General features: G+C 53.8%; 2 protein-coding genes across 5 annotated transcripts in view; both read right to left on the bottom strand.

Moving 5' to 3' along the window:
* Positions 1 to 17427, bottom strand: Nherf1 (NHERF family PDZ scaffold protein 1). The gene is made up of 6 exons (XM_006997731.4): positions 16803 to 17427; positions 4840 to 5001; positions 3873 to 4026; positions 2133 to 2173; positions 1064 to 1153; positions 1 to 842 (listed from the first exon to the last, which is right to left on the bottom strand). The coding sequence occupies exons 1-6, from the start codon at positions 17229 to 17231 to the stop codon at positions 651 to 653; spliced, it is 1068 nt and encodes a 355-aa protein (XP_006997793.1). The 5' UTR covers positions 17232 to 17427; the 3' UTR covers positions 1 to 650.
* A 1097-nt stretch (positions 17428 to 18524) lies between these two features.
* The window catches only part of Rab37 (RAB37, member RAS oncogene family), a 65933-nt gene continuing 59739 nt past the window's right edge, over positions 18525 to 24718 (bottom strand). For 2 of the 4 annotated variants that reach the window (XM_042283072.2, XM_006997728.4), the window contains 8 exons: positions 23622 to 23732; positions 22693 to 22734; positions 22151 to 22217; positions 22014 to 22066; positions 20985 to 21050; positions 20396 to 20452; positions 20248 to 20324; positions 18525 to 20119 (listed from right to left, as the gene is read on the bottom strand). In XM_042283072.2, the coding sequence (XP_042139006.1) occupies positions 20014 to 20119; positions 20248 to 20324; positions 20396 to 20452; positions 20985 to 21050; positions 22014 to 22066; positions 22151 to 22217; positions 22693 to 22734; positions 23622 to 23732 (579 nt within the window). In that variant the 3' untranslated portion in view covers positions 18525 to 20013. The remainder of the gene's footprint in view (positions 20120 to 20247; positions 20325 to 20395; positions 20453 to 20984; positions 21051 to 22013; positions 22067 to 22150; positions 22218 to 22692; positions 22735 to 23621; positions 23733 to 24718) is intronic. The other 2 variants (XM_006997729.4, XM_015990735.2) reach the window with 1 other exon arrangement.

Genomic DNA, 24718 nt, shown 5'->3' with positions numbered 1-24718 from the left:
TTAAAGGAACCAGTGAATTTCTGAAGGCATTTCCTTATAGTGGTGGCATCCGGCTCAGGACAGGCAGAGGCAGCCAGGGTTTCCCGTGCTGCCCAGATCTCTCAGGGTGAGAGTAGAAACAAAAATTTAAGGATGAGGCCATTGCCATGCTCTGGGTACAAACAACCAGGAAAATCACAAGAATCATGAAAACAAGAACAGCTCTAAATCCTGTAACACTACACTCTTAAAAAAAAAAAAAAAGTCAAATGGACCAAAGAAACCCAACCACAGCTCTGAGGACCTTGGGCACCCTGTCCATTATGAGCAATGGCCGCTACAGTCAGTCCCTGGTCAGCCCTGGACTTGGTCCAAAGGTCCTTGCTTGGTGAGGGTCCCAGGGATGTCCTAGGCAGACTGGTGAGGGGACACTTGGTAGGAGGAAGCCCTCAGGGAGGAGTGAGGGGGCAGGACAGAAACATTCCCCTTCCCTAAGGTAAGGGAAGAAAAGAATTCCTAGGAAAATCATTTGTCAGGAAGTGGGGTGAGGTGGGGTGCTGATGCTGATTTGAAGGTTGATTGGTGGGCAACTGGGAGGAAAGGGGGAGCTAGATCAGGTGGACGGGTGGGTGGCTCCACCTTCCAGCACTGGCCAGCGGGTGCTCAGGTGCTCAGAGGTTGCTGAACAGTTCATTTTTCTTGCTCCAGTCCATCTGCGGGGCCCGCTTGCTACTGCGCTTCTGGTGGGCCCTCTCTTTAGCCACAGCCAGGGAGATGTTGAAGTCCAAGATGGGGTCAGAGGAGGAGGAGGTAGATGAGGGCTCGGTGGACTCCTGTCTCTTGGGGCTGTCTTGGGAATTTAGCTGAAAAGAGGAGGAAAGAGTCAGTGTCCATCCCTCAGGGCTCTCTGGTCCTTGGCCTCGGAGAGGTAGATCCCTTGGGGCCATGGCCAAGGTAGCCAGGTCACAAGAACAAACTGCACCTCCCCATGTGACCTCAAAGGCAGGCTAGTGTGCCAGGAACCAGAGTGGCCTGGAAATGGCTTCCCGTAACTCAGTCACCAGCCCCCACGGGGCCTGCCTACCTCCTCACTGGTATCGCTGGAGGCAGATCTTGCCAGGGCTGGCCTGGGGCTCTCTGAAGCTGTCTCTACCAGGGCTTCACGGCTGTTCTCCTGGCACAGAGAGGAAAAAGTATGGGTTGGCAGGGGATGGGAAAGGAAACTCCTGGTGAGAGAAGCTGGAGACCTCGTTAGAGAGGGTCCTTGCTCAGGCTTGGCCATCCGTCCAAATTCCAGATTTATATTACTGCATTCCTACAAGGATTGGGGCAGCCTGGTTCCATCCATCACCTGGGCGGGAGCGGGGAACTGTGGAATCTCATCCTCCCCAACACCTTTGAGCACTGACTCACTTTGTGGATCAGTGACCCAAGAGGGGCTTCTTGGAGTACAGGGCCACCAAAGTAGGGCCACCGAAGTGCTCCAGTTTGGCATGAGGAAGATATATGATCCCTTAACCTCTTACAGTCCTCTCCAGGCCTTAACCCCAAAGGAGTCAACCAGAGTCTTTAAAGAATAAGATGGATAGAACATTCTAGAACTAAGGACGAGGTGGCAGAAGGTGGGGACCATGGCCTGATTCTTGCCTTCACTAGGTCCCTGTAGAGGAAGCCTTCAAACAGATTTTGCCAACTCCAGGCTCTGTGGTCTGATTCTGAGACAGCCCATGCCAGAGTAGAGGTTTTGGCTGGGTGTGAGCCTGGCACTCAGCCCCTTCCTGGGTCCTTCCATGGCCTCGGCTGGCTCCCAGCCTCACCCCCTTCCCTTCTGCCCAAGGAGGAGGGACTTTGTTCTTCCAACTCAGACTGGAAGTAGCAGGACCAGCAGCCAAACACTGAGGCTCTGTTCTTGGGGGGAAGAATGGCCTCTTCTGTATGGTGGGAGTTGGAGGCGGGGGCTGCAAAGGGGCACCAGGCAGCCTTTCCCAAGTGACAGCCTCACCCCCTGACTGGGGCTGGGGTACTCTGGCGGTCCTATGGTTTGGAGTTCAGGAAGAAACTGGAACTGGGCCCTGATGTGCCAGCCTGAGCTGACTCCCAACCATGCCACCACTGCCCTATCTCCACAGAGAAGCGGGTAGCGGACTCCTTACCTTCTGTATCTCTCCATTGGTGAAGGGCTCAGGCAAGGGGCCTAGATGAGGTAGACAGCAAAGGTCAGTCCAGAAACTTTGGGGGAGGAGAACAGGGGCAGCCAGGCCAGAGCTGTGCCTCAGGCAGCTCACCAGACCTCATACTGGAGGTCAAAGGTTACAGCTTCTTTGGCTGCAAACCACTGTATGTACATTTGACATTTTGATGACCTGGTGCCCAGAAAGATTGTTTGACAATTTCAGAAAACAAGACCCCACTACAGTGCAATACTTTGGCATTACCAACTAAAATTTATTCTTATAATGTCTCAGTTGGCAAACTGGGGCAACTTGTTTGAGGGTGTGGGGGGAGGCTCACACTTGAGGTGGGCTACTTGATGCTAACTGGCAACCTGTGAGAGACAAGACAGCTCCCTGTAACAGAATGATACTTCGGGCAGTGCTGGGCGCCAGACAGACAGCCCTCCGTATATGAATCCGTGCCTCACCACTGAGCTACCTTCCTGGTCCTAGCTTGACATTTGACCCAGAATGTCAAGATGCCAGGCTTGCTGGAGCGTTAAGAAGGGATGGAGTTCTAGGGTAGCCAGAGAGATGGCTCAGTGATGGCCTGATGACCTGAGTTGGATCCCCAAGACCGGATGGTAGAAGGAGAGAACAGACGCCTCCAAGCTGTCCTCTGGCCTCCACATACACCCTAGGGGAGGGCTGGGCCTTGGTATTCACACATCCCAGGGTAGGCCGCAGATTTAGGACCACACCTCAGATTATATAGCTGGCACCTGCTGCCTTGGAGAGAAAACAATGCCAACTATCTTCCACCTGGAAACGAGGGGACAAGAGCGTTCAAGGACAGTGCCCTGGGCAGAGTCAGGAGAGGCCAGTGAGAGGGAAAGCCAGGCTTGAGGTCACCTCCCATGTGGCCTGAGAAGTGGAAGGCACCTTCCACCTTCATAGACTAGTAAGAATGGGTGGGGTGCTTCTGCATGTCAGGCTGTGACACATGTAACTATTTCCCCTTGACAGGACTGTCCACTGTATCCCTCCTCTTGGAGATCTGAGATATGTGGACCCTGACCTACCACTATAATCCTCATCCTCGGGAGGCCCCACCCATTGCAAAGTCCAGAGAGGTTTCACTTTCAGCATAGCACAACAGATACCCTTCCGGAGCCATCTTCCCAGGGACAAAGTCTGGACTAAGGAGTAGGGGTGCTGGCCCCTCCTGCCTGGTGTGGCTGCCTTACTCACTTTGGCTTGGCTTGAACAGGAGGAGGTGCCAGGCTTGGCAGGATGAGAGTAGGGGAGGGGGCAGGGGAAGGCAGGGGCCTAGGGACTGAAGGGGACCCACTACTCTCTAGAGCCAGCGGGCCGAGTTTCCAAGGCAACTTGACAGAGCGGGGGAGGGGAGCACTGGGCCCCTGTCACTGGACTCTGATCTGCCCAGCAAAGGCTGGAGGCTGCCCCAGAGTTAACTCTTTCCTCTCAGAGGAATTGCTAGACTAGGCAGAGGCTCAGGCCATGCCTTGGTGCTGATCAAAACCTCACCCGTTCCTTCATGACAGTTCATTGCTGGCACCTGCCACCTTCAGACACTCATGGCCCACCCCTGCTTCTGCTCTCCACCAACCCATGCTGTGGGGTCTCTCCTTGCAATCCAAGAGGCTGCCGCCCACTTCTGGCAAAGCCTTAGGCACTTGGCTGTATCCCCAGCTTGCGGGCACCCAGCTGTGCACTCACCATCCAGGTGTTCCTGGGATGGGATCACTTTGCACTTCTTGAAGAACTCATCTGTTTCCTTGTCTACCACCAGCAGCTTGGCCTCGTCCCCTCCAGCCTTGATGGCGGACACCACGTCTCCATGCTGCTTGCCCTCCATGCAGACACCATTGACCTGTGAGGCAGAGCAGGGATGGGGGTGGGGGGGTGGGGGGGGTGTTACCCACACAGGTCTGGGTGCTGGAGAGGGCAGGTGGAGGAAGCGCCACCTGGGAATGCTGCATCCCGTCATGTGCTTAGTCCCAAACCCAGCCAGACAGTGGTGCTCTGACAGTCAGCTGGGAAGCAAGACAAATGGGAAGAGCCAAAGAAAATACCCAGAGGAGACTATGCAAACACAGCGGGGAGCGAGGGGGGGCCTGGGAGCCTGGGCTGGGCTCTCCTCCGACCTCCCTCTCTGGGCCTTGGTTTTCTCACGTGTAAAGTGAGAAGTCTTGGAAGAGCTGATCTGTGGCTCTAAGGTTCTCACACTGTGATTCTGGGACCAGCCCAAGCATTTAGTTCACGTTTCCTCTCTCGTGAGCACAGCCTAAGAGCGGAGTGTCTCAAAGCTGAACTCAGGAGAGGGCGTTTGATCCACCCTCGTGCCTGGCACGGAGTGCTCAGGCATCAGGAAGGCCATGCAGGTGGCCTCTGGCATCCACCGGATTTTGGCAGGTAAATCATGGGTGTAGAGTGTATGTTTAGTAAAGCAGAACCCGAGAGGGGAAAAGAAACCATTCAGCCTGTCGGCATGCCCACCTAGCACTTAATACCCTTTCTTCCCATTCCCCTACTCTACCTGTGTAGCTGCCCACCATCCAGCATCTCTGGGTTGGCCACATCCCATGGGTTAAGCAAACCATAGATGGTATAAGACTGCCCCAAAGCATCAAAGATTAGGAGGGAAGAGCCTGGGAGAGCACGGAGAATACTGGAAAGGGCTCACCTCCACAATGCGGTCCTGGGCCCGGAGTCCAGAGGCCTCTGCTGGTGAGTCTGGGTCCACCGCTCGGATGAACTGGCCTGGCTTAGACTTGTCACTGTGCAGGTTGAAGCCATAGCCATTGGGACCTTTCTTCATGGTGCAGAGCCGAGGCCGGAGCTCACGCTGTGGGGATGTAGGAAGCACCCATGTCATCCCACAATGTCCCAACACTGCCTTCTCCGGCTCCACCTCCCTGCCTAGAAGGCTTTGGAATAATCCAGTGGTGATTGGAGCCCACAGAGCAATGCCACACACTCTGGCCCAGGGTTCGGGTGGGAATGGATGCGTGGCCCTGGAGCAAACCGAGTGGCTCTGGAAAAGCCACTGTCCCTGCCTGAGGCTAGTGTCCCTCTGAGGCGTTCTATTACTCACATGTTGTTTTGGTCTTATCATTCCCACCCAAGGCTCATCTGGCCCTTTTGGGCCTGGCTGGATACTTGAGGCTCCTGAGTGGGCCCCTGTATCTGTTCTCTGTTGTGAAGGCAAGGACAGCTGTTTACTGAAAGCTGGCCAGTTTGTTTACAGTAAAGATTTTCATCTCTAGTGGAATCCCTTCTTGACCCCAGTGAGCCAAATGGCCCAGCCAGATGTGACCCTGATAACCTGAAACCCAGCAGGTGGCAGGGCAAAGGGTCCTGGGGTAGAAGGGACACAGCTCTAGGTCCAGCCAAGGATATAGGGAGCAACAGGGTGTGTGTGTGACTAATCCCCAGGGCAGGGCCAATGTCGTCAAAGACAGTGGCCTGGAAAGCAGGGCCTGTTACTTTTTGGTTTGCTTGGTTTTTGTTTTGTTTTGTTTTGGAGACAGATTTCTCTGTATAGCTCTGGCTGTTCTGGAACTCACTCTGTAGACCATGCTGGCCTCAAACTCTGAGATCTGCATGCTTCTACCTCCTGAGTGCTAGGATTAAAGGTGTGCACCACCACTGCCTAGCCTGTTACTTTTAACATTATTTATTTTGTGTGTGTGAGAGAGAGCACGCATACACCACAGCCACATATGTGGTCAAAGGACAACTTGTAAGAGTTGGTTCTCTCCTTTCACTATGGGGGACCAGGTCGTCAGACTTGGTGGCAAGTGTCTTGACCCACAGAGCCATCTCACCAGCCCCTGAGGGACACAAGCAGGTGTCTTTTGTGCACCCTGACACTCGGCTGGGAACAATTTCAACACCTTCCATCCTCTTCTGGCAGCTCAGCTCTGAAGCTACAGCCGATATTCACAGACCACAGACTGACAGATGGACAGAATATGGACACGTGCCTGCAGAAGCTAGAAGCTCTGCAAGCCCTACCCAAGCACTAGCCCGACCCCAACTCCAAGCCTGGGGCCCCCTGTTGTCCACTGGCTGGCTGGCTAACCCTGGGTTGCCACCTACCCTATGGGGCAACCCATTTCCGTTTCTGAGCCTCAGGGTCCTTCCTTTAGAGAGGGTGTTTATTGCTACCTGCCTCTCACGGTTGCTAATGACAAAGCAGAAAAGCAACACCCGGGCACTCAAAGTCCCTGCCCAGATCTGGATGTCGCCATTGTTCTTACTAAGTCCCCATGCATACCGGGACTTTAGCATTGTTCTTGCCACTCAGGAACGCTCGTGTAACTCGGAGATACTGGGTCAGGGAGGGTGGTGGCCAGGTTGTTCAGAAACCCGAATCCTCAGCTGGGGGTACAAAAGGCAAGGGAGGGGTGGGAAGGGAAAGGAAGGCTTCCAGGCCTCCAGCCCCACCTTCGGGCATTCCGGTCCATCCCTTCTTCACTCTGGGCGGGGCTGAAGGGACTGCTCATGGGGTTAAGGGGCTTGCTGCCAAGAGCAACCTGGTTTTGCTGTCCAGGACACATGGTGGAGAGAGAGAAGTGACTCCCCCAGGTCATCCTATGACCCTGGCACCCCACCCCACACAACATACACATACACAAAGAGGTAAAAAGAACGCTTGGGCAGGCTCCGTGAACCTGTGTTCAGGATGTTGGGGAGGGGTGTGCAGAGTCCTGAAGGCAGAGAAGGCGACAGCTGAGATTTTCCCTAATGACTTCTTACCCAGAGCCCAGGGACCCCTGACTTCAAACAGCAAAGACAGCCAAATGAGCAGCAGAAAGAGGGTACCACAGGAGGCCCCTCCTGCCCTCAGCCCATCCAGCCCCTCAGCCTGCTGTGACCTGGCCCTCCTGCAGCCCCCCAGCACCATGTGGTTCCAGGACTGAGGGTTCTCTTCCTTCCAGCTAATCCCTGCACAAAGCTGCCATGGGCCCTCCCCCAGGCTGCCTAGGTGAGCTAACAGGTCCGACAAGTTGCTGCCACCCAGCACAGGCTCAGCTTTCGGGCCGAGCCGCACACCTCCTGTGGCCGGCCGGCCCTCAGTTTGTGGAATCTCAGTTCCTCCCCACCCTCCCCAGGATTCCCTGACTCCAGACTCCCCACAGCAGCCTGGCTGCATCTGGTTAGCTGTTTCCGAGACAGGGAAACTGCAACTCGGAGAAGTTAAAGCCCACTCAGTCTGGCTGGGGCCCGGCTTTCCTCCCACCACAACGGCCTTGTCCTTAGCACTGGGTCCGGAACTCGGCAGCCTGGAGTGAGGCCTAGTGATGGGCAGATGGCAGGGGCTCTCCTCACACTAACCAGGTGTCTGGGAGCTAATGAAACCACAGGCTTCCTTCCGGGAGCTCCACGCCTCTTGCAGCCAGAGCCCGAGTGGAAGGATAAAGCCTGGCCTGGGTGACGAGGCTGTGAGCATGCCTGGGCTGGCACTGTGGCTAGAACCAGGCTGAGGGTTCAGGAGCGGTGGCTCCCTAGTACTGGGCAGGGCTGGGCCAGGTGCCTTTGTGATGCCCACCTTCCAGGTCCAAGTCAGTGCTTTGGATTTCCCCTACTACACCTTAGCAAGTGTTACCTCAGCAACCCCTTTCTAGTGACACACGTCATCAGAGTTCAAAGGTCCACTTTGCATCCTTCTGGCACATGAGGACCAGGAAGATTTAGAGGACCCTGCCTAAGGGGATGAGACATCCTCTACTCCATTGCCCTCTGAGTGGTTTTGTGGTTGATTCTGGGTGTGCGGGTGGTAGTGTGGGGTGACTGGTATCCTCCAGGCAGCATTCACAGACCTTCCATGTTAAAGGGTCCCTTTCGGAAGTCTCTAGAGCAGTGGTTCTCAACCTATGGGTCAAGAACACTTTGGGGGTCGAACAACCCTTTCCCGGGGTCATCTATTAGATATCCTGTATATCAGATGTTTGCATTATGATTTATAACAACAGTAGCAAGATGACAGTTACAAGGTAGCAACAAAAATGATTTCATGGCTGGGGATCACCACAGCAGAACTGTATTAAAGGGTCCCAGCATCAGGAAGGTTGAGAACCACTGTTCTAGGTCTCTTCCTTCACAAGCAGGGGAGGGGGAAGGGTTTTAAACTTTCAGAGAAACTAGCCTCTTCCTTTCCCGTCCCAGGAGCTGTCACTGCAGCTGCTGAGTCAGCCCATCCCAGCTTGGGTGGAGCTTAGGAGTCCCCTGGGCGCAGGCCCCCAGTTCCCAGGCCTAGAGCCAAGTAGAGATGGGGGAGGGGCAAGGTACCAGAGCTTGGATTCTGCCTCTGGGAAAAGATAAAGGGGAAAACTCCGCACTATCCTGGGCTTGGTGTGCCCCCCCCCCCGACCCTAAGTGGCCCTGGGACTTGTGCCAACCCCAGAAGGATCCATAGCATGGGGCATGGAGGGGGTGGGGGTGGGGACCTTCATGGGAACACAGACCCAGAGGCTACATAGAGCCTCCACACAAACTTACAAAGAAAAAATCAGGACAGGTTCAGGAGATTGGGGATGCAGAAGCAAAATCCCCAGGCAATGGTGGCAGAGGGTGGTTGGTGTCAATGGACCTGAATGGGGCTGGACTAACTGTACTTCTCTCTTAGCTTTCCAGAGAGGACCAGGAACATTGCCTCCAAACCCTCCTCAAGGAGCCTTCTCCTTTCTCCAGTTCTCAGGCTGCCTGCCCCTTGACCCTCTGCCCCAGGATCCTAACCTCACCCTAGGAAGCCAGGCCAACATCTCCACCCACGCTTTGTAGGCTAGGGAGGATGGGGGCACGGAATTCAATAGTCACCACCCATGGGCCACCTGGAAAGCCGAGGAAAGTCGATACCCCCTAATCCTGGTGCTGTGGAGAGCAGCAGGCCCAAGGCTGCTCCCTGCTCCCCGTTGAGGGGGGCCTGCTGGGTGACTGGGGGACCAACGCCCCTTTGGGTCTGGTCCCTCCCTGGCTGATACCATGGTGATGGATGGGCTCAGGAGAAACAGCCAGGCAGTTTCTATCACTTCCCAAAGGCCAGCCAGCTCCAGGCCCCAGCAACAATGGGCTGCGAGTGAGAAGACCACCAGAACGGCCAGGGAACACTTTCTAAGACTGTCCTTCCCCAGCCCAGCCCAGCCCAGCCCAGCCCAGCCCAGCCCAGCCCAGGCCAGGGCTCTTATATAGGGATAATAAGCCTGGTGCCCTGCTATCTCACACTGGGGAAGTGGCCCCAGATCCAGATGAGGGACTAAGAGGGACAGAGGGGAGGAGCCCTTGGGGGGAGGGGATGGGGACATTCCGGGAAGCAGCTGGGGTTTTTTGCCCCCCATCGACTCGGAGGGACATAGGCTGGAGCTAGCATTGTTCCTCAGGGAAGCTTGATGGAGATGGCTTGATTCTGCCTAGGGTTGCCACGGAGGGGCAGCACGGGATGCTATTCTTTAGGCAGGCTGAGAAGTGACCAGGGGCTTGGAACTCTGTAAGCTAAAAGTGTCCTCTGCTCACTCCTGATGTGGGATTGGCTCCTACCAAGCCTGATGTCATCTCAAGATCCCTGTAGGACCCCTTCCTCTTTTATCTGTACAAGAACACTTCTGGTCCCAATTGAGAGAGAGAGAGAGAGAGAGAGAGAGAGAGAGAGAGAGAGGAGATGGTAATGGTGGTGGTAGTAGTGGTCCTTGTAGGAGCCAGGAGAGCTACAATGGGGGGGGGCTGCTTCAGAGACACCAACACTCTGAGTCAGAGGCCCCCGGAGCCAGGTCCTCACTTTGACTAGTAGCTGACTAGTGTCTCCTCTCACTGCTGGACAGAGAGGCTTACGGTGAAGCAGAGTTCCGCTCTGTTCTCTCCCAGGCTGGGGAAGCCTGAGACAGAGCAGGCTGGTACCTGGGCTACTGCCTAGCTGGACACCATCCAAGGCTGGCCGCCAGGTGCCTTCCTGCCTGCCCGGTAGGCAGTCCACCATTACCAACCCCCACCCTTCTCCCAGAAGCTGCCGATTTATGGGCTGTCCCAAGAGGCTAAGCAAGGACATTCAAGGAGCTCGTTGTGAAACTGGGGCTCATTATTGAAGTAACGAATAGCGGCTATCATTTACTGAATGTTTAATATGGACTAGACACTATGCCGGGGGCTTTATATTTATTTTCTCAAATAAACCCCAATTGTAACTCTGTAAGGGAGATATGCCCACATTTCAGAGGGGAAAGTAAAGCTCAAATTGTTCAACTATATATGGTTGATAACAGGAGAGAGCAGGATTTGAACTCAGAGCTGGACTAGCACTACTGAGTACAAATATACTAGACATGTGGGGAATTTCAAAAAGAACCAGGCATGGTGGCAATAACAGGCAGACCTCTGTGAGCGGGCTAGCCTGGTCTACATAGTGAGTTCTAGCACCGCCCCCCGCCAAGAGATGATAAAGTAAAAATGTAATCAAAATACAAAATATTGTCATTTCAAGTGTGGATTTGTTTAAAAACTTGAAATAGTTGATGGCCGTGGTGGTGCACACTTTTAATCCCAGCACTTGGAAGGCAGAGGCAGGTGGATCTCTGAGTTTGAGGCCAGCCTGGTCTACAGTGCAAGTTCCAGGACAGCCAGGACTACATACACAGAGAAATCCTGTCTTAAAAACCAAACAAACAAATAAAACACAAACAACAAAAAAAGAAAGAGTTTACCTCTTTTTAGTTGTGCAGGCTGAACATCCCTAATCTAAAAATCTAAAGTGCCAATTGCTCCAATAATCTGAATTGTTTTCCAGACAGGGTCTCCTGTAATCCAGGTTGGCCTGGCTTCAAATTCTCTACAGATCCAAGAATGACTCCTGTCTTGACTTCCCAAATGACTAGGGATTCCAGGTGAGTGCCACCATGCCCAATTTTATGTGGGACTGTGGCTAGAGCTCAGGATTATCAAGTCTGCTAGGCAGGCACTCTATCAACAGAACTATGTCTCCCTAGTCCCCAAATTTGAAATTTTTGGCACGGACATTACAAATGGAAAATTCCATACTAGAACTGGCTCCTAAGCAAAGCATGAGTCCTCCCAGGCTGTGCGTTGAGACGCAGGTGAATTTTGTGTGTAGACTTGGGTCCTGACCCGAGATCTCAGGTTGGCATAAATCTTCCAAAATTGGCAAACGTCCAAAATTCAGAACACTTCTTGTCCCAAGAATGTTAGATTAGGGATTTCAACTTGCACCAGGCCCCCATGTCCAGAGTACTTCCGCTTGGACACTTCACGTGGCTAGTGGCGGAAGACTCAGCTGCCTCACTTTCTGCCGCTGTGCTGCCAGAGACAGCCCCATGGCTCTACTCTTTGAACTTGCTTTGGGCATTGGGCCGTGACCTGACAAGCACACGGAGAGGCTGCTTTTGTCTCTGATCCCAGTGAGGTCTGAATCTGGCCAACGTTCTCTGCATGTCACCATGCTGCCTTTGAAGTCATCTGTCCTCGGGAGGTCTATAGCTTGTCCTTATTTAGGATCCAGGGACTGAAACACTGTCCTGGCTGGGGCTGTGAAGAGTGTGAGCCGTTCTACCTGGAGGGGGAGGCTTCATCAACAGTCAAAGCCAACCTCCTGGGGTCTCTGTGCTTCAGGGGACTAGCAAGGAAAAGTGGGGGTGGGGGTGGGTAGGGGTTGAGACTTTGTTTCCCAGGCTCCACCCCATTCATGAAGGGCTAGGCTAACCCTTCTGGGCTGAGCTACTAGGAGGTATCTATGCTTTTCTGGGGTACAGACTGCTTAAAAGCTCCGGCTCCAATAGGAGCTGTAGTTACCCCAACCCCTGTAGGGAAGCTGGTTCAAGCACACCCTGAACTGGCTATTTTAAATGTCTGCGTTGCTGGGGTTTGAACCTGTAGCCTTGTGTATGCCAGACAAACTATCACTGAGGACAAAGAAGTCTGGGTTTATGACACTGTGATGGTTCACATTTATCTAGAGAGCCAGGCCCTGAAGCACAACCCAACCGTGTGGCCAAAGGGAGGTTTACACACAAGGGGGTCATGGCTGGGGAGCCAAGATGCCTTGCTTGCTAGCTGAGAATCATCCCTAATTTAGAATCATCGTAATAGCTTTCTCCATCCCATAAGAGATCTGCCTGGGGTGATGGTGATCATGTGCATTAAATACGTTTCCTTTCCAAATAAGTCCACCCTACCTTAGGACATATCAGTAAACACCAATGATCAGCATCTATAGCTCATTTCCCCCAGAGAAGAGGCCACAGCTCCAGCAGACTTTGACATTGCTCCTTGGTCTGCAAACTCCTACGGTTTCCCCCACTTTCCCAGAGGCTCCAGGGATGGGGAGTTACTTCCCCATCGATCTGGAGTTTCCTGAGAAGGAAGCTCCTTTCTGCCTCTAAGACAACCATTCCAGAAAGACAAACTTATCAATGGCCTGAGACTAAGAAACAGGGGCTCTGCCGGTTAATCCACAGAGAAAATGAACCCAAGCGTAGCATGACCTATCCATTTCTTTTTCTTTTTGTGAGACAGGGTCTCACTCTGTAACCCTGGCTGACTTGGAACTTGTTATGTTGTCCAGGCTGGCCTCAAACTCAGAGATGTACCTGCCTCTGCTTCCCTGGGACTAAAGGTGTATGCCAACGAAGGGCTTTGACCTGCCCATTTCAAAGCCAAACACCTAGCAGTCTCCTTCCAAAGTCTGCCCTTCTGAAGCTCCATCTTGGCCAAATTAAACCTGTCAACTAATCATGCCCGCCCATCGATCCTGCTTGCCGGGGTACCTACACTATCTTTGCCTCTAGGGTCAGGGTCAAGGCTGGGAGGAACCCGAAGGAACCCAAGTGCTTTCTCCTTGATGCCTGTCATGTTGTTGCTCTTCCTCACAAGCCTGCAGGCTGGGGATTGGTATCCCATTTCACTGAGTGGAAGCTAAGGCTCGCAGGGACTAAGGAATGATGTGGGCTTCAGAGCCAGGAAGCAGTAGTGCGGACTCCCAACACTATGTCTGACCCCAAAGCCTAGACTTTCGGCCTCCCTGTCAAAAGGGAAGCCACTAGAGGGCAAGAAGGAGTGGGTTGATTCTATCTGGAATTCCATCTCTCGGTGTACTGGATGCACAAACAAGCCCAGGTGTGCTGGACGGGGATGAACTGGGACAAAGGTCCTTTACAGCTGTTGTGTATTCACTCATTAATTCAAAAACATTTATTGAACACCTCCCTATAGTCGGTACAGAGCAGTGTTGGTGACAGAATACGAACAACCCAGGGCTGTGCCCTGGGGCTTCCCATGTATCAGAGGTGGAAGCTGTGAACACATGCACACAGAGACACAGGACACATAGCTTGAGGGGATTCAGACCTCTGCTGTGGCTGAGAATGGGCAGAGGGGTGGGGAGAGTGGGTCGCCAATTTTCTGGAGAGCCGTAGTACTACACTGAACTATTATCATTGTTATTATTAAATATGGATGCAGATCTTGTCCTGTAGCCCGGTCTGGCATTGAACTGGTAATCGTCCTTGCCTTTGCCTCCCTTGTGCTGGGATTATAGGTCTGAGCCGCCACACCCAGCTCATCACATAAACATTCAACAACAGTGATCTTTCAGCACTTCTGAGAGCTGGGCTTGGCCACAGCTGCACCTGCCCAGGTAGGAAGGAATCATCGCTGTGAACTATTTGTTACTTCAAATGCCAACAATCAACATTTACTGAGCACTTACTTAGTGCCAGTATTGAGTGACTTATACACATCCTTATGTAATCCTAAGAACCTCATGAGGTCACTGCCATGATTCCCAACTTACACAATAGGAAACAAAGGCTTAGGGAGATGAAGAAACCGGGCTCCAGGCAGTTCGGTTAGCACAGCTGAGCCGGCTCAGGTCTGCCCAGGCCCCTCTTTGGGCCAAAGCTCAAGGAATTAGGCCTTGTGTCTGGTAGGGAAAGAGTACAGGAAAGCAGGCGAAGGGCCGGTGAGATCGCTCAGACAGTAAAGCCAGTAAGCATGAGGACCTGAGTTCAATCCCCAGACCAATCCCCCCCACCCCACGCAAGCCAAGCAGTGGAGGCTTAGGTTTATAATCCTAGTGCTAGAGAGGTGGAGACAGGAGAATCTCCCGGGCTCACTGGCCAGCCAGCTTAACCAGATTCAAAAATTCCAGCCTGGTGGGTCTTTAATCCCAGCACTCAGGAGGCAGGAGGATCTTCTCTATGAGTTCCAAGCCAGCCAAGGTGACAGAGTGAGATCCTGTCTCAATACCAACCAACCATCCCTGCAAATCTGAAAGTCCCAGGCCTTAGTGAGAGATGCTGTCTTTGGAGACAAGGTGAGGACTCAGTGTGGTGGAGCACACCAGTGACCCCAGCATTTGGGAGGCAGAGGCAAGAGAACCTGAGTTGAGGTAAGCCTGGTCTACAGACCAGCCAGAACTACATAATAAAACCCTGTCAATAAAGACACCTCTACCTCCGTGGGCCTCAGCAGGCCAGTGGGGATGGCCAACGTTCCAGCACCTCTCATCACCTGTCCTGTTTGCTCTTGGCCCACCGAGATGCCACTCAGTCAGTCACGGCATCTTCGGGTTGACGCCTCTGTCACACGAGAACTGATGAGATTAATAGAGCAGTTCCCACTCTGCAAATGAATCCAGGCTAACACTAACTGTCAAATCTCAGCTGGGTGCTTTATAGACAGAGAAAAGGCATGCCTGCCTCAGTGTTTGTTGGCGTATTTTGCAGTATTGGATGGGGCGTGGGGTGTGTGTGTGTGTGTCATCTGCAAGCTCACCACACCAGGATATGGAAACTCAATACCAGAGAAACACAGCAGACTAGAGCTCAAGGGGCCGGCTCAAGGCTGGGGCAACAATGAACTTAGACACCTAGCAGAGCACAAGTACTCCCTATCGAAAAGACAGACCCTGTTGCCCAACTTTACAGATGGGAGAATCAAAGCTCAGAAAATGACTGACAGGTCCTAGGAGGCTTTCCCCAGGATGGTTCTACTTTGAGTCTCCGGGCCTGAGGAATCTACACAAATGTAGGTGTCCTATTACCACCTGGGGACCCTGATTCTGTGTTCCCTCAGAGGACAGGTCTCCAAGAGGAAGCCCCAGCCCCCTGCCTTTCTAGATACCATACAGTCTGATATAGACCCTTCCACAGCAGCTCCCCCGGAAAGGGCAAGGGGCGGAGCTGAGCATGACTGCAACTTGGTGTGTATCTGGAGGGTGAGGGGAGACTGCTGATTATCTGTTCTGGTGCTAAAGTCCAAAGGAAAACCAGGGAGGGGGGTGGAAGGGAAGGGAATGGTGAATCAATGGACTCGGGACAAAGTTCAAATTGGGTTTGAGCCTAGGAGCAGAGGTCACCTGTTCAACTCGCTGCCAGGGGCTCTGCTACTGCTTGCCAATGCCAATTTGGCACTGGCAGGAAGTGGGAACCTGGTGGCCCTGGCATTCCCAGACCAAACTCTGGCAGAACAGGGCTTCTGGTGACCTCACTTCCACCAAACCAGTTGGTACTCTCAGGCTCCGCCTTCAACCTTAAGGCTGAACAGTGCCCTTTCTCTGTGGAGGGAGAATCTTTCCTGGCTCCATGGATACCGCTGGCACATGTCGCTACCAGGTAGAGAGCTAGTACATACACACTGAAGGACCTGCTTCCATAGTCGGTTCCTGGGCCTGCCTCCCTCCCTCCCTGCTCTCTAGGGATCGGAGGCTCAGCACAACAGCTCCTGTTCAGCCAGCTGCCCCTCCAGCAGCTGATCCAAACCGGGGTTGTTTGGGGGAAATACCAAACACCGGCAAAACCAATCAGCCGGCTTGCTATCAGGACACTGGAGTGAGCAAGGACAATACCAGGGCAAGACCACCAGCCCATGGTGGACTCCGCGGGACACTGCCTGGCCTTATGACCGCTCCCTCCCCCAACCATCTTTCTCCTCCTCTTCCAAGGTCCTCCCACCAGGCTCCCAGATACCAGCAAGCAGCGCTTACTCCTCACATTCCAGAGGACCATAAATCCTCCAGGGTGGCAGAGCCACCACCCCCAAGACGCCTCTGCGCCTCCTCCCTGCACCCCACCCCCACCCTTCGCTCCGAGACGCTAGGACTTCCTCTCTTTCTTAGAAGTCACTTTAGACTTGAGAAGGATGAAGTCCAATCGGTGTGAGTTAATGATGCACAAACTAGGGAACCGAGGAGGTGCGGGTAGGGCAGCGAGGGCCTTCCCAGGGACCTCACACCAATTTCAGCTACCATCCACAAGGACTGACGAAAGGGGAAAGAGAGAGAGAGAGAGATGAGAAAGAGAGAGATAGAGGGAAGGAGGGAGGGAGGGAGGGAGAGAGAGTTAGTTTTGAGCTGGGATAGCCGACGAAAGGGTTCCAGGGAGTCCGGGAAGGGGGACAGAATCCAATTAATGAGAACCGAAAGTTCAGGCGATAAAGGCGCTCCGTTCCCCAGCGAGCCGGGACAGGGAGATGGGGTCGCGGGTAGCAGTCCGAAGTTTGCCTCAGGAACTGCGATGGCTTCGGGTCAGAGGGCGGAAGCCGTTTCCTCCTCGCTGCTGGAGTTTCAGAAAGTGCTGGACGTCCGGGGCGCCCGAGTCTCTCCGGAATCCCAGTCCCATACCCAGTTCAGCCGGCACTTACCCGCTCCAGGTGACTCTTTTCGGCCTCGTTCTGGTCTCCAGCCTCCGGTGCGTCAGCGGCGGCCGGCGGCTCGGCTTGTTCGGACTTCTGGGCGCGCAGCAGCTCCTCCCCGACCGGGACGCCCAGCTTCTTGAGATGCTCGTCCGTCGCGGGGTCGACCACCAGCAGGCGCACGGCGTTCAGCGCCGCGCGGATGCGGCTCACCACCTGCTGATGCGTCTCCTTCTCCACATTCTCGCCGTTCACCTCCACCAATCGGTCCCCGGCCAGCAGACCCGACTTCTCGGCCGGCGAACCCGGCTCCACCAGTCGGATAAACTGGCCCACCTTGCCCTTCTCCCCGTGCAGGTGGAAGCCGTAGCCGTTCGGACCCTTCTCCAGGCAGCAGAGCCGGGGCAGGGGCTCCCCGGCCGCCGCGTCCGCGCTCATCTTGCCCTGCGAACGCTCAGCGCGGTTCCCGTCGGAGGCCGGGGACGCACGGCCTTTCTTCCCGCGCCGCGGAGCTCGAGTTGGGAGCTGAGCACCACACCGGGCACAGCGAGCAGGTGTCCCAAGAACCGCGGCAGCGAACGCACAGGAAGGGAGCGAGCCAATCCCCGCCCTGCGCGGCGTCTGAGCGTTCCAGAGCCCGCCCCAGCTCCTAAAGCCGAGGGCGGGGCTGTACCGTGGGTGTGGATCACCGTGGACCAATAAGAAGCCACAAACTCGGACTCTTGGGCCGGGGTGAACAAATCTGACCAATCAGAATGGTGGGGGTGTGGCTTGCACTCGGCGCGGCTCCCCGCAGCGGGAGAAGAAAAGAGAGCCCAGGAAGTGGAAGTGTTTGTTACCAAGTGCCGAGTTGGGCTGATGGGGCGGGGCTGGAGCCAGGGCCGGGTTCCAGGTACTGAACCCAGGGGCCTCGCGGGCTGCGCTCTGGTTTCCACGACGTGGAGGGGGATTTAGAAGAGCCAGTCTCGGGGTAAAGGATCCTCAACGCTTTAACTGCCATCAGCCAAAGCCTGTTGCACAGCTTGGCTCGAGGGGGCGGGGGCGGGGAGGGGGGGGACAGTTGCCGGGGAAACCATCCCACACCCCTCACACACACTCACTCCTCCCCTTCCCCGGGGCCAGCTTAAGAACCGGACGGATGTCTTCTGTAACACAGTAACACTGTAACAGGGTAACTGTAACAGAATAACTCTGGAGCGGGGTTATTTAAGTAACAAAGTTTTCTACTTGTGGAGTCACTGCGCTGTCTCAGGACTTGGCATTCAGAGAAGTTTTAGGCTCTGGTCCCCTCTAGGAACGTGTAGGGCGGGTCTGAAAGGCCAAGGCTCCTTGCAGCCCACCTAGAAGACAGGCTGCCCGAGGGTAGATCAATCAATAAATAAAAGGCTTGGTTTTGGCAGCAGCCTTTGGCTAGAGAAAGGGGGTGGGGAGAGACAGCTAGGTAGTCAATCTCAGGATTCACTCGACCGGGAATGGAGGCCTGGCTTTTTTCAACAGAGAAAGAAAAATGAGTTGGGTTGTGAGATAAGCTTTCCAGCTCCCTCTTCCCCGCAAAGATACTGGTGTGGGGGAGGGCAGTCAGCTAAGGGTGAGGTGAGCCTATGAGAACACCAAGAATGAGGATGGAATGATTTGAGCACTGGGTAACAGTTGCCCACATGCCAAGTAACAAACTCTCCAACGTGATCCCTCTTCCTCTGGGAACAAACAGGAAAAAACGTCAGGCCATACTTTCCAAAATACTGCAATTTAATTCTGAAAAACACAAATGCCGGAGACCCAGAGCTATGGGACTGGAGCTCCTGCAACCTGCTCAGAGCCCCAGAAGAGAACAGGCAAGCCCAGGCTCCTCCTCGATCTGCCTATGAGAGGTCACAGAGAGCTTCCTTATCACCCCGAGTTTAGAGTGCTGACTCTACTCAGTAGACCAAGATTTCTGCCTTGAAAGCAAATGCAGTTAACCTCAGAAATGTGCAATGCATACTTTCTTGGCGCACCAGTCTCTGCCCAGCCTACACAGCTGCAGTAAAAGGTGCCTATGGGTCATGGATCTGCATACCTCCAGCATCCTTCTAAAGGTGAGGCCAGGGCTTTGGGAGACACATGGCCTCGGGCCTATAAGACCTCCTTGCTGCCCTTCTCCAAACCCAAAGCTTGACCAAACTACCTTGTTTTGCACCTATTACATCGGCTCACCCAGAAATGGACAACATCCTACCCTTTCACCTGATTTAGTAGAAGAGGAGGAGATAAAACTGTTTTGGCTCTAGTATTAGTCTGAAGTTAAAGGAAAGAGCAGGGAGGAGACAGAGCTGGGGCTTACTGGGAAAAATTGGACTATGGGGTTGTTCAGTTCTGCTTCCCGCCCACTCTAGGAGCCAGTGAGTTCTTTGGCTCTTACCTCTGCCTTAAATAGCTGTGGTGCTATACACCTTGTCACAGGACTGGGAAGAAAGGAAATCTTTTTTTCTTGGCTCTGACCTGTAGAAACCCAGGCAGAAGGCTGATGGGAGAGATTCCATGGGATGGTGGGGCATCCCCTGGGATGTGAGGTCCAGAGACTAGAAAGTAATATTTTCAGGTGCCCCACTGTGCTTGTATGCTAGAGAAAAAGGGGCACACTTCCAAAAGGAGGGTGAGGAAGCCCAGAGGTAGCTGAGCAGACCCCACCCAAGTAACTGCTTCTTACACACACACCTCAATATCCACTTTTATCTTTCCTGAGGCTTTGGGCTAGTTCCCAGCACTAAGGCCCTTCCTGATTGGAATGGCTGCCCCCCGGGAAGCTGGAAGAAGAGAAGGCTGGGGTCTCCTTAGCCTTCCCAGTGAGAATGGTGACAGGGTCACAAACAGCTCCCACACCCTACCAGTGCTTTGGTGTTCCCTGGTGCCATGCTGGTGCAGTAACACCCCTGCTAGGAGGGAGGTCCAGGCTTTTAGAACCCAGTCCCAGAAGGCAGAAGGACCACCAAGTCCCTACCTATTGTGGTTTTTTAGGGATGGCACACTGGCGCCTTTTTTGGTGTTAGTTTATATATATTAAGATAAAGTATGATTATTTTACCCTTCCCATGACACAGGGAAGCTTGAGAAAAGAGGGTGGCAGCTGCCTCCCTGGCCAGGGCTGCCTACTGAACTCCCAGCTCTCTCCTGGTTGGCTGGGCAGTTAGAATGACTGCATTCCCAAGGGTCTCTGGGCCTCCTCTTAGCCCTTTGGGAGTCACACAAAGGAGCAGCAGCTGGAGCGCTTCTTCTGGGACTCCACATAGTCACGGATCTGGAAGCTGGGCTCATTGGGCTGCCGGCCTGCACGATACTTCAGCTCCCTAGAACGGGAAGAATCATGTGCTGAGCTGGGAACGTAGAGCCAGCCGGGCATTCCCTACCCCCACCTCTGGCTTCCCAGATCGCTTCCCACCCCACCTCAGGCCTCCCTTCCCTGCTCAGCTCTCACTTGGCAATTGCCAGGAAGGCCAGCTCCACATTCATGCCGGTCTTGGCACTGGTCTCCATGAAGGGAACACCATACTCCTGCCCAGGAGAGAGTATTCTCAGGGTCTGCTTCTGGCCTCTCTCACCCAAACCCATTGGCAGTCACTTACCCTGGCCAGTGTCTCTCCATCCTCAGAGCGGATCACCCTTTCACTGCTTACATCCGCCTGTCAAGCCCATGTGAATCAATCAACTCCAGGGAAGGAAGCCTTGACCCCAGGAAGTCCATCTTTTGCCCCATGAGCAAGCACTGCCCGCCCTCTTCTGGTAGCCCGAGGGACTGCAGGCAGGTGTGATTGGCCTGGGGCCAGGGTTTCTGAGTTGCTCAGGCTGTGTGTGCCCGATGCCCTGCCCGCCCTGAGCACGTGGGGAGGTGTGTAACTCTAGCAAAGGGTGTGGTGACCCAGCTTCATTGGGTGACAGTAGCTGAGTTAAACACTTCATACTTAACCCCTGACCTGTCCATAATGATCTAGTGATGGCTGGCAGCTGAGCCACCTGGCAGCAGTTTTAGGCTGTTGGTGGAAGGGGTTTGGAGTGGGATAGGTAGAAGTCATAAGACATGTCTGACTCCCGCCCTGGAGACCTCAGAGTCCCCTCCCGGAAGGATTTAGGTGGATATGGAGCTGGGTGGGGCTGGTGCTGAGGCGGTGGGAGAGAAGGGTCAGAGTGCACTGCCTCTCCCACAGAACCACTCACCTTGTTGCCTAGCAACATGATCACCACATCTCTCTGGGCATACTCATGAATCTCTGTGAGCCAGGCCTGTGGGAGAGGGGAAGCTGAGCCAGGCTGAGGCCAAGGACCAGGGTATTCTTCTCCTAGAAGGCTCTGTCGGGATTCTAAAACCACAAAAGGGCTCAGTAATCAAAAGCAATGTGATCAGCCCCGTGTGGCAACACGGGCTTATAATCCCTGCACAGAGGCAGAAGGACAGAGTTGGAGGCTAGCCCGATCTAGACCTTGCCTCAAAACAAAACAACCCAACAACAACAACAAACAGGAACTGGAGGTGGAGATGGAGCTAGAGATGACCAAGTTTGGCTGGGGATGTTGTATGGTAGTAAAATACTTGTCTTTAATATACAAGGTTCTGGGTTTCATTTTTCTGTATTGCCTTTCTGACCAAAAAGTACTGAGATCGATTAGTGATGTCTGCCATGAGTATAGGATTGGACGTGGCAATGCTACGCAGTTTCCATCCTTTTATAGCTAGCTGTCTTATCCCCTCCTCTTGCTTTTCAGAAACCAGTCCTCAAGGTCAAGAAGCACACAAAACCTATACAATGTTGTGCACCTAGTCATGCTTGTATTTATTGCTCTCTAATGGTTTGGTTGTGAGGACATCGCCACTCACTCTGTCTTCCTGAGTTGCAACTTGGCCTGGATGCATATGGAGTTTTCTGCTTAGGCTTTCTCCTGGGTCCCTGTGGATAATTGTCCAGGGTGGAGCCAGGACTGTTCTGAACACTTTGATATAAAACACACTCATGAATCACAGTCAGGGCTACACAGTCAGCACAGGGCACATCAGCCTGCTTGGTTTCCATGCCTACATAGCAATGAAATGCCCAGTCACCGCTGAGTGTTTTTCAAAGATGACAGGCTCTATGGTCTACCTGTTTTTACAGAATTGGAGTAATCTGGCCTGCGGAGGCCCTACTCTGGCTGCTCATGACATGCAGGATGGTCGGGGTGGGGGAAGGACCTTGGGAGGGGAGGACCTACCCTGATGTTGTCAAAAGAAGATTTGTTGGTGATGTCATACAGCAGGAGCAAGGCTGGAGGGGGACAGACAGTAGAGGAGATCAGGGTAACAGCAGAGGTGCTTCAGAGTGGGGACAGGTCAGAGGACAAGGACTTACCCTGAGCATCTCGGTAATAAGCGTGGGTCACACTGCGGAAGCGCTCCTGTCCTGCAGTGTCCCAGATCTAGGAGGAGAGAGAGGCAGGAAGGAGCAAGGCTAGCTGCTGACTGGAGGGCTCACGCTGTGGTGTGAGAGCAGTCTGTGAGATGGGGGGGCTGTTTCCTTCTGTGGGTTCTCACAGGGCTTCCGAGCATCTGGTGACATCTTCAGTGGTGTTTCTGGGGTCTTAAACCCATTAGCTACTGTTTCTCCTCCTCCAGCCCAGGGGTTGGGGTGCTCAGAGCAGTAGAGACTTGGGAACGCTGGAGGGGGAGGGGCAATGAGGGAGGCTAAACCCAGCTGGGGGCATTTGGAATTGCCTTTGATGGGAGAAAGGGTGCCTGGGAACTGCTTTTTCTGCAGATATCAAACAAAGAAAAGCAGTTTCCTCTCATGGGCCCCACAGGAAGTTACCCCAGACTGAGGGCAGGGCTGCGGGCCTGTGGTTCAGGTTGAGAAGCAAGCGCAAGCCCCTCCCCCATCCCAGCCACTGCTCTTACCTGAAGCTTCACCCTGGCACCGTCCACTGTCACCACCTTGTTCTGAAAGAGAAAAGGGCAGAGGGTGGGGAGGGGGATGTTGGCTGGCCCCCGAGGTCTGTCAACATCCTGTTCTGGTCTCTCTCCAGGCCTACAGGCAATGTTGTGAGCCTGAGACATCTTCGGTCAGATCACTCCAGTAGAGCAGTGGGGACCTGTTCCAAGATTCCTCCATTTATTGTCCTCAAAACTAATTAGGGCAAGGGGGACTTTCAGACCCGCCTAGTTCTCTGTCAGCCACTTCTCCAGCCATGCAGGCAGCAGAGGCAGTGTGTGGGAGGATCTGACCCTTCCCCACTTCAAGCTCTGTCTCCCCGAGTTCGGCTTTAGAGATGAGGCACCCATCACATCCTGAGGCCTTCAGAGGCTTGTCCTGCAAGACTGTCTTTCCTCCAGTTACCCATAATTCTTTCAGTGTAGCTTCAACACCCCATCCACTGGGAGAGGTGCAAAGCCTCCGCGGGCCTATCCCTCCAGGATGCTTGGGTGTGCAGTAGCGGTGGTCCAGCTTGCACACTGATAAAGACGGAGACCTGAGAGTCCTCTGGGATGGGGGACAGCCCTGAGAGCTCTCTCTCTGAACCCAGCCCTTCGACTTCTTGGCAATCGCTTCTTGAAGACTGACCGTGACAGGGACCCAGCTCAGATGGCCATGAGCAAGGGGCTCTCAGGACTTAGACCATGAAATGAGGCTACCTTGTCTGGGGACAGTATCTAAGAGCAGAGAAGAAGGTGAGCAAGATGCTGACCCTACCCAGACTCCTTTGACCTCTGGGGCCTCCCAGGCAGTAAGCCCCAGGTGCCCTCAGGAGTCAAAGACAAAGAGAGGGCACCCTTCTTGAGCCTGAGCTGTAACTAGCTCACTGCAGAGGGAGCCTGCACCACCTCACCCTGAAGTCTATGCCGACGGTGGCTATGAAGGTTCCGGACAGGAAGGCCCCGTCTTTGAATTGGATCAGGAAACAGGTTTTGCCGACACCCGAGTCTCCCAGAAGCATCACCTAGGAGATGGGGGCAGAGGCAGTTAATGGCGACTGGGCAGGAGAAGGGGTCTTCTGGGATTCCAGAGAGGAATGTCCTGGAGAGGGTCAGAGAAGGAGAGAAAGGTGGAGAAGCCTGCCGGCAGGACAGAGGAGCGTGGGCCTCCAGCAAGCCTGCCTCTGCTATTGCCCTGCTTCTCTTCCCCATTCTCCCTGCCTCAGCCTCCCACATTCTCCCTCCGAGCCTCTTGTCCTAGCCAGTGTCCTCAAAGACTTGACGGGTGGAACATTTTCTTTAACTACACTGTCTTTAAATGACTATTGCTGGAGTTTCCTTTTGGGCCAGACATTAATTGGAAGTGTCTAATGAGGACTTATGTTCACAATAGACTTGCAAGAATTAGGGAAAGCTGACATTTATTCTGAGATGAGGAGACAGTTAGTCTGAAGTCTTTAGCAGAAACCTCCCAGGAAAGACAAATGGCTGCAAACTGGCATCTTTGGATCACTGTGGGGGAATATGTAGGGATGGTGGGGGGAATCTCTTGGCTCAGACATCTTGAAGAATGGAAGTATAGGTTTAAAGTCAGAATGTTCCCAACTGTCTGTTTAGGCTGTTAATAAGGGTGGAATTATTGGACTCTCTGAACTTGATGGAAGAACCGAAAAGCTTTCCTTCCACAGATATGAGGTCTTGGGATCGATTGGTTGACTTTGGTCAAGAGATGTGGGGGTGGGCCTGAGCAGAAGGGATGCAAGGCTGAGTTCTTGTACTATAAACACCTTACTGTGTGCTTTGGGGGAAAGTCCTTAATTTTTTCCTGCAGTTTGCCTATCATAATAGGTGGGAAGTGGAAGGCACATTCCTTTGAGGCCTTCCTAGAGTTTGTTGATGTCTAGGGTCAACAAGGTTGGTGTGAGCCATAAGGACTCAGGGAAGAGTGGCCCTGGGGTGGGTACTCGGCCGAGACCCTCGACCTCCTCAGGTGTTCCGAGGAGCTTTCCCA

The sequence above is a fragment of the Peromyscus maniculatus genome, chromosome 8 (genome assembly GCF_049852395.1).
Source record: "Peromyscus maniculatus bairdii isolate BWxNUB_F1_BW_parent chromosome 8, HU_Pman_BW_mat_3.1, whole genome shotgun sequence".
Lineage (NCBI taxonomy): Eukaryota > Metazoa > Chordata > Mammalia > Rodentia > Cricetidae > Peromyscus > Peromyscus maniculatus.
This window is presented reverse-complemented; position numbering and strand designations above follow the sequence as displayed.

What these genes read in the sequence shown, in the direction of transcription:
- Nherf1 (XM_006997731.4), bottom strand. Translation starts at nt 17,231, where the DNA reads ATGAGCGCGGACGCGGCGGCCGGGGAGCCCCTGCCCCGGCTCTGCTGC. An exon ending in CCCAGGACCGCATTGTGGAG is followed by an intron (nt 4,027 to 4,839) that starts GTGAGCCCTTTC and finishes TCTGCCTCACAG; the next exon opens with GTCAATGGTGTCTGCATGGA. An exon ending in ATCCCAGGAACACCTGGATG is followed by an intron (nt 2,174 to 3,872) that starts GTGAGTGCACAG and finishes TACCTCATCTAG; the next exon opens with GCCCCTTGCCTGAGCCCTTC.